The sequence below is a fragment of the Syngnathus leptorhynchus genome, chromosome 7 (assembly GCF_054491065.1).
Source record: "Syngnathus leptorhynchus isolate UIUO chromosome 7, UIUO_Slep, whole genome shotgun sequence".
NCBI classification, from domain to species: Eukaryota; Metazoa; Chordata; class Actinopteri; order Syngnathiformes; family Syngnathidae; genus Syngnathus; species Syngnathus leptorhynchus.
The window spans coordinates 15,443,902-15,457,339 of NC_141201.1; the positions used below are offsets into that span (position 1 = coordinate 15,443,902).

At 44.5% G+C, this 13,438-nt stretch overlaps 1 protein-coding gene across 6 annotated transcripts in view; it reads left to right on the forward strand.

The window, feature by feature from the left end:
- Positions 1 to 13,438, forward strand: part of phldb1b (pleckstrin homology-like domain, family B, member 1b) — a 114,643-nt gene that overhangs the window by 84,644 nt on the left and 16,561 nt on the right. For all 6 annotated transcript variants that reach the window (XM_085916993.1, XM_085916992.1, XM_085916995.1 and 3 more), the window contains 5 exons: positions 223 to 360; positions 1,108 to 1,236; positions 4,498 to 4,653; positions 10,036 to 10,146; positions 10,258 to 10,347. In XM_085916993.1, coding sequence (XP_085773119.1) covers positions 223 to 360; positions 1,108 to 1,236; positions 4,498 to 4,653; positions 10,036 to 10,146; positions 10,258 to 10,347 — 624 coding nt within the window. The remainder of the gene's footprint in view (positions 1 to 222; positions 361 to 1,107; positions 1,237 to 4,497; positions 4,654 to 10,035; positions 10,147 to 10,257; positions 10,348 to 13,438) is intronic.

Genomic DNA, 13,438 nt, shown 5'->3' on the forward strand with positions numbered 1-13,438 from the left:
CCCGGGGCAATGATGACATCAGTTCAATACTTACCGTAATCATTGTGGAAAAAAGGGCAATCAGGACCAGGACTGTGCTGTTTTTCTTTCTGTTGCTTGATTGTACATGTTGTGCTGTCATTCTTTATATGTATGTGTAAGGTGTGAAAGGTATCTAATTTGCATATTCTGGGGGAAAAAAAATCTAAATTTTTTACTTGATGTAATTTTGCACTTCTCTAGGCTGAGATGGAACGTGCCTTGCTGCAGGGAGAGAGACAGGCAGAACTCGACCAGATCGAGGCGGAGATTGACATCATCAGTCAGCTGCAGTGCAAGCTAAATGAGCTGGAAATTGCCATTCAACGAGAGAAAGACAAGGTACAGATAATTTTGCGGAGATTATTTATCTGCTGGTAGGAAAGAGAAAACACACACGCATAGTTTAACTTCACTTTTTTATTATCACATAAGACGACAGTTCCTGTTAGTTCATCACTGTGGACGTCAATGTATAAGATGTGGCAAGCATCTCTGAGTCTGAACCATAATAATTGTACGATTTTGAAGGCATTAAAGGAATTGTGAACATTTGCTTGCATGACCTTGAGACCAATCACTTTCCTGATTTTAACTCTGCTGCTTTATCTGTTAACATATTCTAATTTCCCCCCGCTTCTCCAAATTCAGTTGCTGTTTGTCTGATCCACGTTTCATTTTTTTTTCTTTTCCATTTCTTAATTACTTACATGAAAGACCTTGTCAGTCTACCCTTTGCTCTGTTACACAAGTTTGTCGCAAATTGGGATCAGGAGGGTATTGCTTAAAGCTTAAAGAACAACATTTTCTTCTGCCCGCATGTGCCAGTTTTAACAAATGGAAGATCAAGAAGACATGTTTTTATTATTGTCAATTTCATGTTTACGTATTTATGTCCAAGTCAGATTTTGCAAGAATTGTAATACATGAAACTCACTTTCTGAATGAAAGTGATCCATCAAGAATTGGTCTCCTGTGAACGTATTGCGTTCTTTATTTGCATGGCATGAAATTTGAGCAGTGTCTCTCTCCCCCTCCCTCTTCCCATTTTCTCTTTCTATTTCTCCATCAACCCCACTGTCTTTCTAGGAGAGGGCTAATGTGGAGGCCGAGCGCCGGGCCCTACAGAGACTCCAGGAGGGCCATGCTGAGCTGAAGAACCAGCTGCATAACTGTCCCGAGTCCCTGCGCGAACAGTTGCAGGAACGGTTCAAAAGGGTGGGTCGTCAGTCGTAGAGCAGAAGTACTCCAGCAAAAGTGTTCAGTCAACAGCCCCCCAAGGGGACTCCATCCAAGACACAGCTTTTGAAAGTTCCTAAAGGCATTGCCTCATATTTAAAGCAGAATTTTGTTATGCCAATACTAATAACCATGCCTCGACCCTGCACATAGTCCCATTGAATAAAACTGAATTGAATCATTCCGCTATGAAATTCAATAGTCTTTCAGTCCTATTGCACATCATGTGTCGAGATATGGTTCAAAATGTCTCCAGTAGAGAGATGTACACCCCTTTTTGCAACATAAAAGATGCTTAGTTACCATAAAAGCCTGTAAATATTTAAAAGAATATTCATTCATTCATTTTCTTTGAAATTTTTCAATTCATAAATAACTTTTGAGTACTTCGATTTATACTTTTTTTGTGTGTGCTTTTTCTACATAATGTATTTGTATATGTATATACTATTTACCGTAATTTTCGAACTATAAGTCACGTTTTTTGTCATAGTTTGGGTGGGGGGGCGACTTATACTCAAAAGCGACTTATTTGTGATTTTTTTCACAAATTTTCAAAATTCAAAAATCTGCGATTTAGTGAAACCGCAATAAAGAACCGCAATGTAGCAAGGGATTACTGTCATATGAACTGCAAGTGACGTCACCCGTGCCGCGCGGCAATTGTTTACATAAAGGGCAAAGGATTCGATCACGGGATGACGAAGATGACGAAGGGCCCCACATACTACCGGCATCATTAGCGGCTTTGTTTGTAAGTGACACGGAGGATGAAGAGTTTGAAGGATTTAATGATTTGGAGTGACACAGAAGGTTTGAAAAACTATTATGCTTTTATGCGCGACAGGAGCTCTCTTTCACCTCCGTGGATGGAAGTCGGAGGCCGGCACTCGGCCGGGTGGCTGTCCGGGGACGGTGGATGGGGCTCGGACATGGCTTTTATGCACGCCCCGGTCCTATTCTCTCTTCCACCTCCGTGGCTGGAAGTTCAGTAGTTGTTGGCTCGTTGTACTCTTGTTTTGTTAAATAAAGAGCCATTTACCTAACCCACGTCTTTCCTGGTACTTTGTTAACGCTACAATATAGTTATATACTAGATCTGTGCAGCGCACGCGTGGCGTTGTTGACATAAAGGAGAGGAATTTTATCGATGGATTTAATGATTTGGAGTGACACAGATGGTTTGCTAATATTGTTGTTATATAAACCCATGTCTTTCCTGGTACTTTGTTAACGCGCCAATATAGTTACGTATATACTAGATCTGTGCGGCACGCGTACGCGGCGTTGTCAACATAAAGTAGGAGGAACTTGATCGATGGATTTAATGATTTGGAGTGACACAGATGGTTTGATAATATTGTTATATAAACCCACGTCTTTCCTGGTACTTTGTTAACGCTCTCTGCAGCGCACGCGCGGCGTTGTTGACATAAAGAACGAAAAATTTGATCGATGGATTTAACGATTTGGAGTGACACAGATGGTTTGATAATATTGTTGTAATATGATAGTTATTTGAAATATACTTTACATATCGTTATATGGGTCTGTGGAATAATTAGAAATGCAACTTACAACGGGTCCGACGTCAGCATATGCGGCGCATACGCGGCATTGTTTACATAAAGCAAGATCGATGGATTTAATGAATTGGAGTGACACAGATGGTTTGATAAACGTGTTATTTATGTAAGAACTCTGAATGTTACGTCAGGCCCGTTCTCAGCTCCTCGTTTGTGTATATGTCACGTTAGCATACCGTATTGTTTAGCCTGTTGTTGCTGGTTCATGTCTGTTTTTGGTGTTGGATTTTGACAAATAAATTTGCCCCAAAAGTGCGACTTATACTCCGGTGCGACTTATATGGTTTTTTTTTTCCACTTTATTGTGCATTTTATGGCTGGTGTGACTTACACTCCGGAGCGATTTATAGTTCGAAAATTACGGTAATTTAATTATATTGGAAAATAGATCTTTACATGTTTGGCTCATCGCATTGCAGTAAACTCTGGTGTTTAAAATAGACAATCCCTAATTATGAAACACGTTTTGCTGTCAGAGTTTATGATCGCAGACTTGGAGCAAATTGTCTTAAAGAGATCAGTAAAATGAAGCCCCCCCACCTCAAAAAGAAAATGACACAGCAGAGACACAAAATAAAAAATGAATGTTTGTTGTCAGAACCAAATACTGTACTACCTTAACATGGTTGTCAACCATGTTTTTGTTTGCGATGGAATGCTTTGAGGTCAGTCTTGGTGAGTTTGGCTTCCAAGCGGTCTCCAATACAGCATGTTATAAAACATTTTCTAAGAAGAAATGAATCAAAAGAAATCTGAAAACAAATGAATACGAAAGCTATAAATCTAAGAGAATAATTTGATTTTGTAGTCTGACTGGTGAACTTTGAGGACAGTTGACAAAGTAACCCACCCCCAACTTTGACATATTCTTTTAAAAATGTCACGCTCTTCCTTGTACACATCAAAGCAATTGCCGAGGACCTTGAATTTCGCTCCTCGTGCGTCTATAAAGAAGTCAGGGTGGCACAACATAACGGTTTTTTGTAGCACATCATGCCTGTGAGATGGCATGATGCCTACTTCAACTGATTTCCTTGCAGCATTACAACATGCACTGTAGCTTAATGATGCAGTCTGGCGGACACTGTGCATACAATGAACAACTGTCTTCATAAGAAGTCCTTGTAGTGGCTTTCACAGATGTGTCCATGACACACACTGAAACATTTTCCCATATAATGCCACATCAACATGTTTCTGCAACTCCCAATATTGACACAGAATCACACAAGTAGTTCCTGGTAATGTCAGCTCTTGCCTGCTGAGGTATGCTCGCAAAGTGTGGCTCACGTAAATGGTTGTGCGTGTGTGGTTTTCATCTGGATTTCTTCCGCAATTTGTCATGGCTGGCTTACTTATGTTAACTGCACACTAATCAATTAACATGGACCAAAACTAAAGATGTTTATTTATTCAAAGGGAAGGTAAACCCCAAAATCTTCCACATAATAATATGTTCAATGCAGTCAATAATGTTTTGTTTGTGGAATATACGTAAATGAAACAGGCAAAATCCACCTGTTTTTATCCATCACAGGGTAAAGGGTTAAAAGTATTTTGTTTTGCTCTTAGAAGCTAACCTGTTTAAAAATTACTTTAAACTGGCGCAGTGGTGATTATTCAACCCAACATGTCTCATGTTGCCATTTGTTAGAATGGAGAAGCTCTGGAAGCAGGAACCAAGAAGTTTGAAGATCTGGAGTTTCAACAACTTGAGAGAGAAAGCAGCTTGGAGGAGGAAAGGGAGACAATGAGCCAGCAGTTGCTACAGGAGAGAGCAGAGTACCACAACACTGTTGCCAAGAGGAAGGTATTCAAGCCTACAACACATTCTTTCATCTCAGGAGGCCATGGTTTATTGAAATAGTTGGCATTTCGCATAATTAGTCACAAATAGTAGTGTGTCTGGTTGGGTAATTTGACTAACCTTTTCACTAGGTAGCGCAAATATCTAAGTTCTTTCCTCTAGATCAGGGGTTCTTAACCTTGTTGGAGGTACCGAACCCCACCAGTTTCATATGCGCATTCACCGAACCCCTCGTTAGTGAAATATATGTGTTTTTTTTTTATTCAAGACATAGATGTTTTTTACTGGTGCACAAAATGAGCCATGCATGAACATCACCTTGTTCAAAGAACAAAACCAACACATACATGATACACAATACATGAACTCAACAAATTACACACTGGCAAATCAGAATTTACACAATAATCAGGTTTGTTCGGACATCCTCAGTGGAGGCTCTGTCGAACCGCTTAGACTGACTCACCGAACCTCTAGGGTTCGATCGAACCCAGGTTAAGTACCACTGCTCTAGATTTAGATGGCCATGTCAAAATCATGAATGAAGAAGGGACATTAAACAAGTACCGTATTTTCCGGACTATAAGCCGCACCTGATTATGAACCGTACTAGCTAAAATTAGGGGGAAATCTTGTTTTTTTCTTATATGAATCGTACCAGACTATAAACCGCAGGTGTTTTAATTTTTAATTACCATTTATAAGAGAATATACACAAAGAGGATTGTAATGAAAGAAATGGTTCTTTGGGGACGCAAACCTTTTATTAACATAACGCTTAGTGACAGAGATTAAGGAGTTCTGCGGACATACAAACATGTATAAATCTCAGCAACGACCATAATATATTTAATGTGCAGTGAGCACTAGCAACACACAAGTAATAATAAATAAAATGTGACCACTTCCAGGGGTAACGTTGGCAATGCAATACAAGCGACACGTAAGGCTCTGGCGAAGACATTACCCGGAAGAAAAATCTTGAAAAAGGTGACGTAACAAGATGTCATCAACAATAGCCCAGGCCCCTTTCGTGGCTGGAATAAATCTCAACAGTACACGCAGCAGCTCCATTTCCTTCGTTAGGTGCCAAATGGACTGTTAAATTAAAAGCAGCATCATATGCATTTCTTTTGTCCCCCATAATGAAGGTTTGTGTATAAAAGGTTCCTTTCTCCAGCAATGTCCATTTTGATCTCCTTCAGTCTCTTGTTCGTGTCAATTGTGCTACACTTCTTGCCTGACGGACGAACATGCGCTCAACACGCCACTCTTCAGCCCAGTGTGTCTGGTCATACTCCTCCGCCTAGCAAAGTGGTGCTGCACAACTGCTGTGCACAACCTTTTTACTAACGAGTGTATAAGTATATTAGACATCACAAAAATCATGACCAATACTTAGCTACGCCGTACTACAAGCCGCAGGGTTCAAAACATGTGCAAAAAATAGAGCCTTATAATCCGAGAAAATGAGAAAATCTGTGAGTCGTCACCTTATCGTGGTGGAGGGGTTTGCGTGCCCCTATGATCCTAGGAGCCATGTTGTCTGGGGCTTCATGCCCCTGGTAGGGTCACCCATGGCAGAAGGGTCCTAGTTGAGGGGCCAGACAAAGCACGGCTCAGAAGACCCCTTATGATGAATACAATATATGGATGTCGTTTTCCCTCGCCCGGACGCGGGTCACCGGGGCCCCTCTCTGGAGCCAGGCCTGGAGGTGGGGCTCGAAGGCGAGCGCCTGGTGGCCGGGCCTTCGCTCATGGGGTCCGGTCGGGCATAGCCCGAAAAGAAAACGTGGGTCCCCCTTCCAATGGACTCACCACCTATAGGAGGGGCCAAAGGGGTCGGGTGCATAGTGAGCTGGGCGGCGGCCAAAGGCGGGGACCTTGGCGGTCCGATCCCCGGCTGCAGAGGCTGGCTCTAGGGACATGGAATGTCACCTCTCTGGCTGGAAAGGAGCCCGAGCTGGTGTGTGAGGCAGAAAGGTTCCGACTAGACATGGTCGGACTTGCCTCCACCCATAGTTTGGGCTCTGGTACAAGCCCTCTTGAGAGGGGCTGGACTCTCTTCCACTCTGGAGTTGCCCACGGTGAGAGGCGTCGAGCAGGTGTTGGCATACTTATTGCCCCCCGGCTGGGCGCCTGCATATTGGGGTTCACCCCGGTGAGCGAGAAGGTAGCCTCCCTCCGCCGTCGGGTGGGGGGACGGGTCCTGACTGTTGTTTGTGTCTATGCACCGAACGGCAGCTCAGAGTACCCACCCTTCTTAGAGTCCCTGGAGGAAGTGCTGGAGAGCGCTCCTTCTGGGGACTCCATCGTTCTACTGGGTGACTTCAATGCTCACGTGGGCAATGACAGTGAGACCTGGAAGGGTGTGATTGGGAGGAACGCCCCCCCCGATCTGAACCCGAGCCGTGTTCTATTGTTGGAATTCTGTGCTCGACACGGATTTTCGATAATGAACACCATGTTCAAGCATAAGGGTGTCCATGTGTGCACTTGGCACCAGGACACCCTAGGCCGCAGTTCGTTGATCGACCTTGTAGTCGTGTCATCGGATTTGCGGCCGCATGTTTTGGACACTTGGGTGAAGAGAGGGGCGGAGCTGTCAACTGATCACCACCTGGTGGTGGGTTGGCTCTGATGGTGGGGGAAGATGCCGGTCCGACCTGGCAGACCCAAACGCTCTGTGAGGGTCTGCTCGTCTGGCAGAATCCCCTGTCAGGAAGAGCTTCAACTCCCACCTCCGGCAGAGCTTTTCCCACGTCCTGGGGGAGGCGGGGGACATTGAGTCAGAGTGGACCTTGTTCCGCGCCTCCATTGTTGAGGCAGCCGACCGAAACTGTGGCCGTAAGGTTGTTGGTGCCTGTCGTGGCGGCAATCCCCGAACTCGCTGGTGGACACCGGCGGTAAGGGATGCCGTCAAGCTGAAGAAGGAGTCCTATAGGGCCGTTTTGGCCTGCGGGACTCCGGAGGCAGCTGACAGGTACCGGATGGCCAAGCGGAACGCGGCTTCGGTGCTTGCTGAGGCAAAAACTCGGGCGTGGGAGGAGTTTGGCGAGGCCATGGAGAATGACTTCCGGACGGCTTCGAGGAAATTCTGGTCCACCATCCGGCGTCTCAGGAAGGGGAAGCAGTGCACGGTCAACACTGTTTACAGTGGAGATGGTGTGCTGCTGACCTCGACTCGGGATGTCGTGAGTCGGTGGGGGAAATACTTCGAAGACCTCCTCAATTGCACCGACACGCCTTCCATTGTGGAAGCAGGGCCTGAGGACTCTGAGGCGGACTCTCCAATCTCGGAGGTCGAAGTCACTGAGGTAGTTAAAAAACTCCTCGGTGGCAAGGCCCCGGGGGTGGATGAGATCCGCCCGGAGTTCTTAAAGGCTCTGGATGTTGTGGGGCTGTCATGGCTGACACGCCTCTACAGCATTGTGTGGACATCGGGGACGGTGCCTCTGGATTGGCAGACTGGGGTGGTGGTTCCCCTCTTTAAGAAGGGGGACCGGAGGGTGTGTTCCAATTACAGGGGAATCACACTTCTCAGCCTCCCTGGTAAGGTCTATTCAGGGGTGCTGGAGAGGAGGATCCGTCGAGAGGTCGAACCTCGGATTCAGGAGGAGCAGTGTGGCCGTGGAACAGTGGACCAGCTCTACACCCTCGGCAGGATCCTTGAGGGTGCATGGGAGTTCGCCCAACCAGTCCACATGTGTTTTGTGGACTTGGAGAAGGCGTTCGACCGTGTCCCTCGGGAGGTTCTCTGGAGGGTGCTTCGGGAGTACGGGGTGCCGAGCCAACTAATAAGGGCGGTTCGGTCCCTGAATCACCGATGCCAGAGTTTGGTCCGCATTTCCGGCAGTAAGTCGGATTCGTTCCCAGTGAGGTTTGGACTCCGCCAAGGCTGCCGTTTGTCACCGATTCTGTTCATAATTTTTATGGACAGAATTTCTAGGTGCAGCTGAGGCGTTGAGGGGATCCGGTTTGGGGACCTCAGCATCGCGTCACTGCTTTTTGCAGATGACGTGGTGCTGTTGGCTTCTTCAGGCCGTGATCTCCAGCTCTCACTGGAGCGGTTCGCAGCCGAGTGTGAAGCGGTCGGGATGAGGGTCAGCACCTCCAAATCCGAGTCCATGGTCCTCGGTCGGAAAAGGGTGGAATGCCCTCTCCGGATCCGGGATGAGATCCTGCCCCAAGTGGAGGAGTTCAAGTATCTTGGTGTCTTGTTCATGAGTGAGGGCAGGATGGAGCGCGATATCGACAGGCGGATCGGTGCAGCGTCGGCAGTAATGCGGACTCTGTACCGGTCCGTCGTGGTGAAGAGAGAGCTGAGCCAAATGGCAAAGCTCTCGATTTACCGGTCGATCTACGCTCCTACCCTCACCTATGGTCACGAGCTATGGGTCGTGACCGAAAGAACGAGATCCAGGATACAAGCGGCTGAAATGAGTTTCCTCCGCAGGGTGTCCGGGCTCTCCCTTAGAGATAGGGTGAGAAGCTCGGTCATCCGGGAGAGACTCGGAGTAGAGCCGCTGCTCCTCCACGTTGAGAGGAGCCAGATGAGGTGGCTCGGGCATCTCATCAGGATGCCTCCTGGACGCCTCCCTGGGGAGGTGTTCCGGGCATGTCCCACCGGTAGGAGACCCCGGGGTCGACCCAGGACGCGCTGGAGAGACTACGTCTCTCGGCTGGCCTGGGAACACCTTGGGATCCCCCGGGATGAGCTGGAGGAAGTGGCTGGGGAGAGGGAGGTCTGGGAGTCCCTCCTAAAGCTGCTGCCCCCGCGACCCGACCCCGGATAAGCGGAAGAAGATGAAGGATGAAGGTGAATCCGAGAAAATACGGTAGGTTACCAGTTGGCTCTTAAGTTTAGACCATACACACGTGCGCCACACATCAACCTTAGTGAGTACCAAATTGTCCATGATACCATCTATCTTACCATTATTATTACCATTATAAACAGTGGTTCCCAAAATGTTTTTCCAGCAATCCTTTTCAAAAATGCCTTTTTTTTTTGTTGTTGCTCCAAACCACTTATTATTGTGTTCGGATAGTGCATTTATTATACAAGCACTGAAAATTAAATATGTTAAGAGCACATATCTTGCATGTATGCACATCTTAAGTCCTGATTTGAATCAATTTTAGAATGTCATACATTTGGTTAGGAAGTGTTTAGTCCTATGTGGCGGCCCCCAGTGACACTGATGAAAAATTGTGGCCTTTTCCACCATTTAAGTTTCCCATCCCTGGCTTTCAACTATTCATGTGTTAATTGTCGCCATGTTTTTTTTTTTTTTTTTAATTCCCAACAGAGTTCCAAACAATTGCATGAGACACGCCAAGCCCTCACTTATCTTACAATGACATTATTTTGTGCTTATTCAGGAGAAAGTGTCTGCTTTGGAAAATCAAGCCAAGCAGTTGGGCCTCCAGGCATCTCAGGAATGTGAGCGTCTCGCCAAAGACAGGACCATCACACTGCAAATGCTCCAAAAGGTTCATGATCCAAATCCTGGCTAGTTGCAGTAATGTTAATGAAAGGATGCTACAGATCTGGCAAGAATACAGATTTGAATGCAGTTTATAAGACTTGTCTTTGTAATACAGGAGAAGGACAGGCTTACTGCTTTGGAGCAGAGGTACAACAGTTTAACTGGAGGAAAGAGCTTCCCAAAGTCCCCTACAACCATGAGAGAAGTAAGATATAATACTGTTATTACCCAATGAAAAGATACACTTCACACCCATAAACACAAGACAGCTTTGCTTGGGTGACTGACTCTTGCATTTCTGTGATTTGTTACTGTGATTTGAAGTGCAGTCTTATTGTTGCCTGTGGATTTTTTATTTATTTATTCAAAAATGACTATTACTTTTAATTGTCTTAAAAAAAAAACAGTTGCACATACACCCGTCACTTCATCTAACAGAGGTTAGACGCTTCTTCTCAGGTCCTCACTCTGCATCATTAATGTCCTGTTCACCGCATTACTCCCTTTGTGAATAAACAATGACAACAACAACTTCCGTGCCTGACCAATAAAAAAAAGCTTTCATTACTGCCTCTAGCTTTAACAATGGCACACATTTCTGTGGTTAAGATAAGCTTTAGCAGTGCCTCAGCGTGTATCTTAAGACCATTAATTTTTAAGCTTTTTGTCTTTCCCCATGATATCGTGTAGTAAACAAAACATTCAAGTAGTTATTTATTCATTGTATGTGCATTCTTGTTTTTATATTTTGTATTGTTTACTTGAATGTTTTGTTTGTCCGTGGACCAATATAATATAATATAATATAATATAATATAATATAATATAATACACACACACAGACACACACAAACCGCATTTTCCGGACTATAAGGGGCACCTAAAAACCTAAAATTTTCTCAAAAGCCGACAGCGCCTTATAGGCCGGTGCGTCTTATATATGGATCAATTGATGAATTTGTTGATCCATACTGGTTGTACACAGTGCCGATCATTTTATAGGAGATCATTTGAGAAACGCGATTGTTTACACTTTGCTGAGGCTCATGGCAGTCTGCGAGCTGAGGCTCATGGGAGCTTGCGGGTGGCTGATGCTATAATGATACCTGCTATACGCACGAGGCTATTTCATGTCAAAATAGGCTGCTCTGTTAATGTTTCAACTAAATTTACGGATCAATATGGAAGGGAAACATAGGTAAGCAGTACCAATGTTTAGATCGAACTTTATTCAGTTCCGATCAATTTATAGGAGATCGTTTAAAAACATGATTGTTTACACTTTGCTGAGGCTAATGGGAGTCTGCGAGCTGAGGCTCATGGGAGTTTGTGGGTGGCTAATGCTATAGTGATAGCTGCTATACGCACAAGGCTGTTTCATGTCAAAATAGGCTGCTCTGTTAATGTTTCAAGTAAATTTATGGATCGATATGGAAGGGAAACATAGGTAAGCAGTACCAATCCGTTAGATCAAACTTTAGTCAGTTCTGATCATTTTATAGGAGGTAGTTTGAGAAACGCGATTGTTTACAGAGGGCTCATTGGTTATTGTCTAGTGGATGCAGTATAGCTTCTATTTTATGCACCTTTTACTCCGGCGCGCCCTATATATGAAATAATTTCTCAAATAAAAAATCCAGTGCACCTTTTGGTGCGAAAAATACGATATATAATATGTAATATGTCTTGTCACCGTTGGAAAGTAGGAAACGCAATTTCTACCTCTTTGTGTGTCTTGACGTGAAGAAATTGACAATAAGGCAGACTTTGACTTTGACTATACTCATGGGAGGGTCTTAAAGCTGCTTAAAACCTTTTCCAACATCTACCAACGATTCATGATAGTTGGTCAAAGTATATTTGTGGTGGGTAACTAATCCATGTGTAAATATGTTTTGTCAATGTTTTAGTGTCCTAAATTCCAAGAGTCTAGAAAAAAAATCATGTGATGGAAACATCTGTTAAAGTATTCATGATATCTGCTAAAACTGCGACATTTTTTCGCCCCAAATAATGTCTCTGCACCCTGACCTGGCATAAACCCAGATCATAACATCTGCCTCTTCTTTGCTGTGCTGATCACAGTGTGACCGGGTTTTGGTCTCATGACCACATCCTCATTTTCATTACTGCAGAGTTCAATCTTGATACTTTTTTTTCTCTTTTTATAGAAAGTACTCATTTCTGTTATGTCCAAATATGGTTGATGCATTCCCACCCTGCTGGGCTCTCCTCGCTAGTTTGTCTGTTGATATTTCTACTCTTTCCCTGCCTTTCCTGTTGTGTCCATACGTATATGCTTGCGAAGGAGTATGTGACAGTGAGCCAGTTGAATCAGATGTATGGGATGCCCAAGCTGGAGTCCTGTCCCACCTCTCCACTTTGCCATCCACTATAGTCTGAAGGAGTAGATAGAGCCTTCTCCTGCCCCCTTTCTTCTCCTGGCTCCTCCTTGTCTTTCCCTCTGGAGGTGTGTGCTGTCGTCCTGCTTTTAATCTTTACATAACCTCTAAACGCACAATTCCCTCTCCATCTTCTGTGTCTGGCACAATAGATATGTCGGTCAGTAGTCTTAACCCATCTTACAATAATTTTTCATTTCTCACTGTCAAAAAGTAGAGCTAAAATTTTTACTTAAAGATGAGGCACTTTTAGTAGAGTTTTACTTGTGTTGCCTCAAAAGGGAAGCCACATATCGTTTTCACGGAGTAGCAAAAAGTAGCTTTTTGCCATAGAAAGGATTACCGTCACAGTCAATGTTGTTATTAGTCTAATGTCCAAGAAATCAGTTATCCTGTTGATTGGTTTGTCTGGTTACTGCGACAGGTGCACGCTAGGGCCTGGTTATAAAAAGCAAATGATACAGTCCATTTTACTTTAAGAAAACAAGTAATTGTGTCTGCAGTGATTTCTACTTCTTTATTCAAACTGCAGGGGAGCTACATTCAAAGAAAGATGAAGTAAAACGGAACAGGATGAACATGTTAATGCTATTGTGAGAAACTGGGCCATTGCAGTAGACACATAGAATTAGTATACAGGAATGTAAAACAGGGATATAGCGGCTGGAGGGCATAAAGTGTACCGCAGTTGATAGGAACAAGATATTCAAGAACAAATTTCAAAGTCTAAAAGAATGTTACATCTTTGCTCCTTGCTGTTTTAAATGCTTTCTAAACTCTCCATTGTTTTCCTCTTCATTTTGCCTGTCTTTTCCATGCCGCACCTGTCTGTCTCTCTGCTGATGGGCTCTGCACTACCAGTCTGAGAGCATCAGGCATCCACTGCTCAAACTA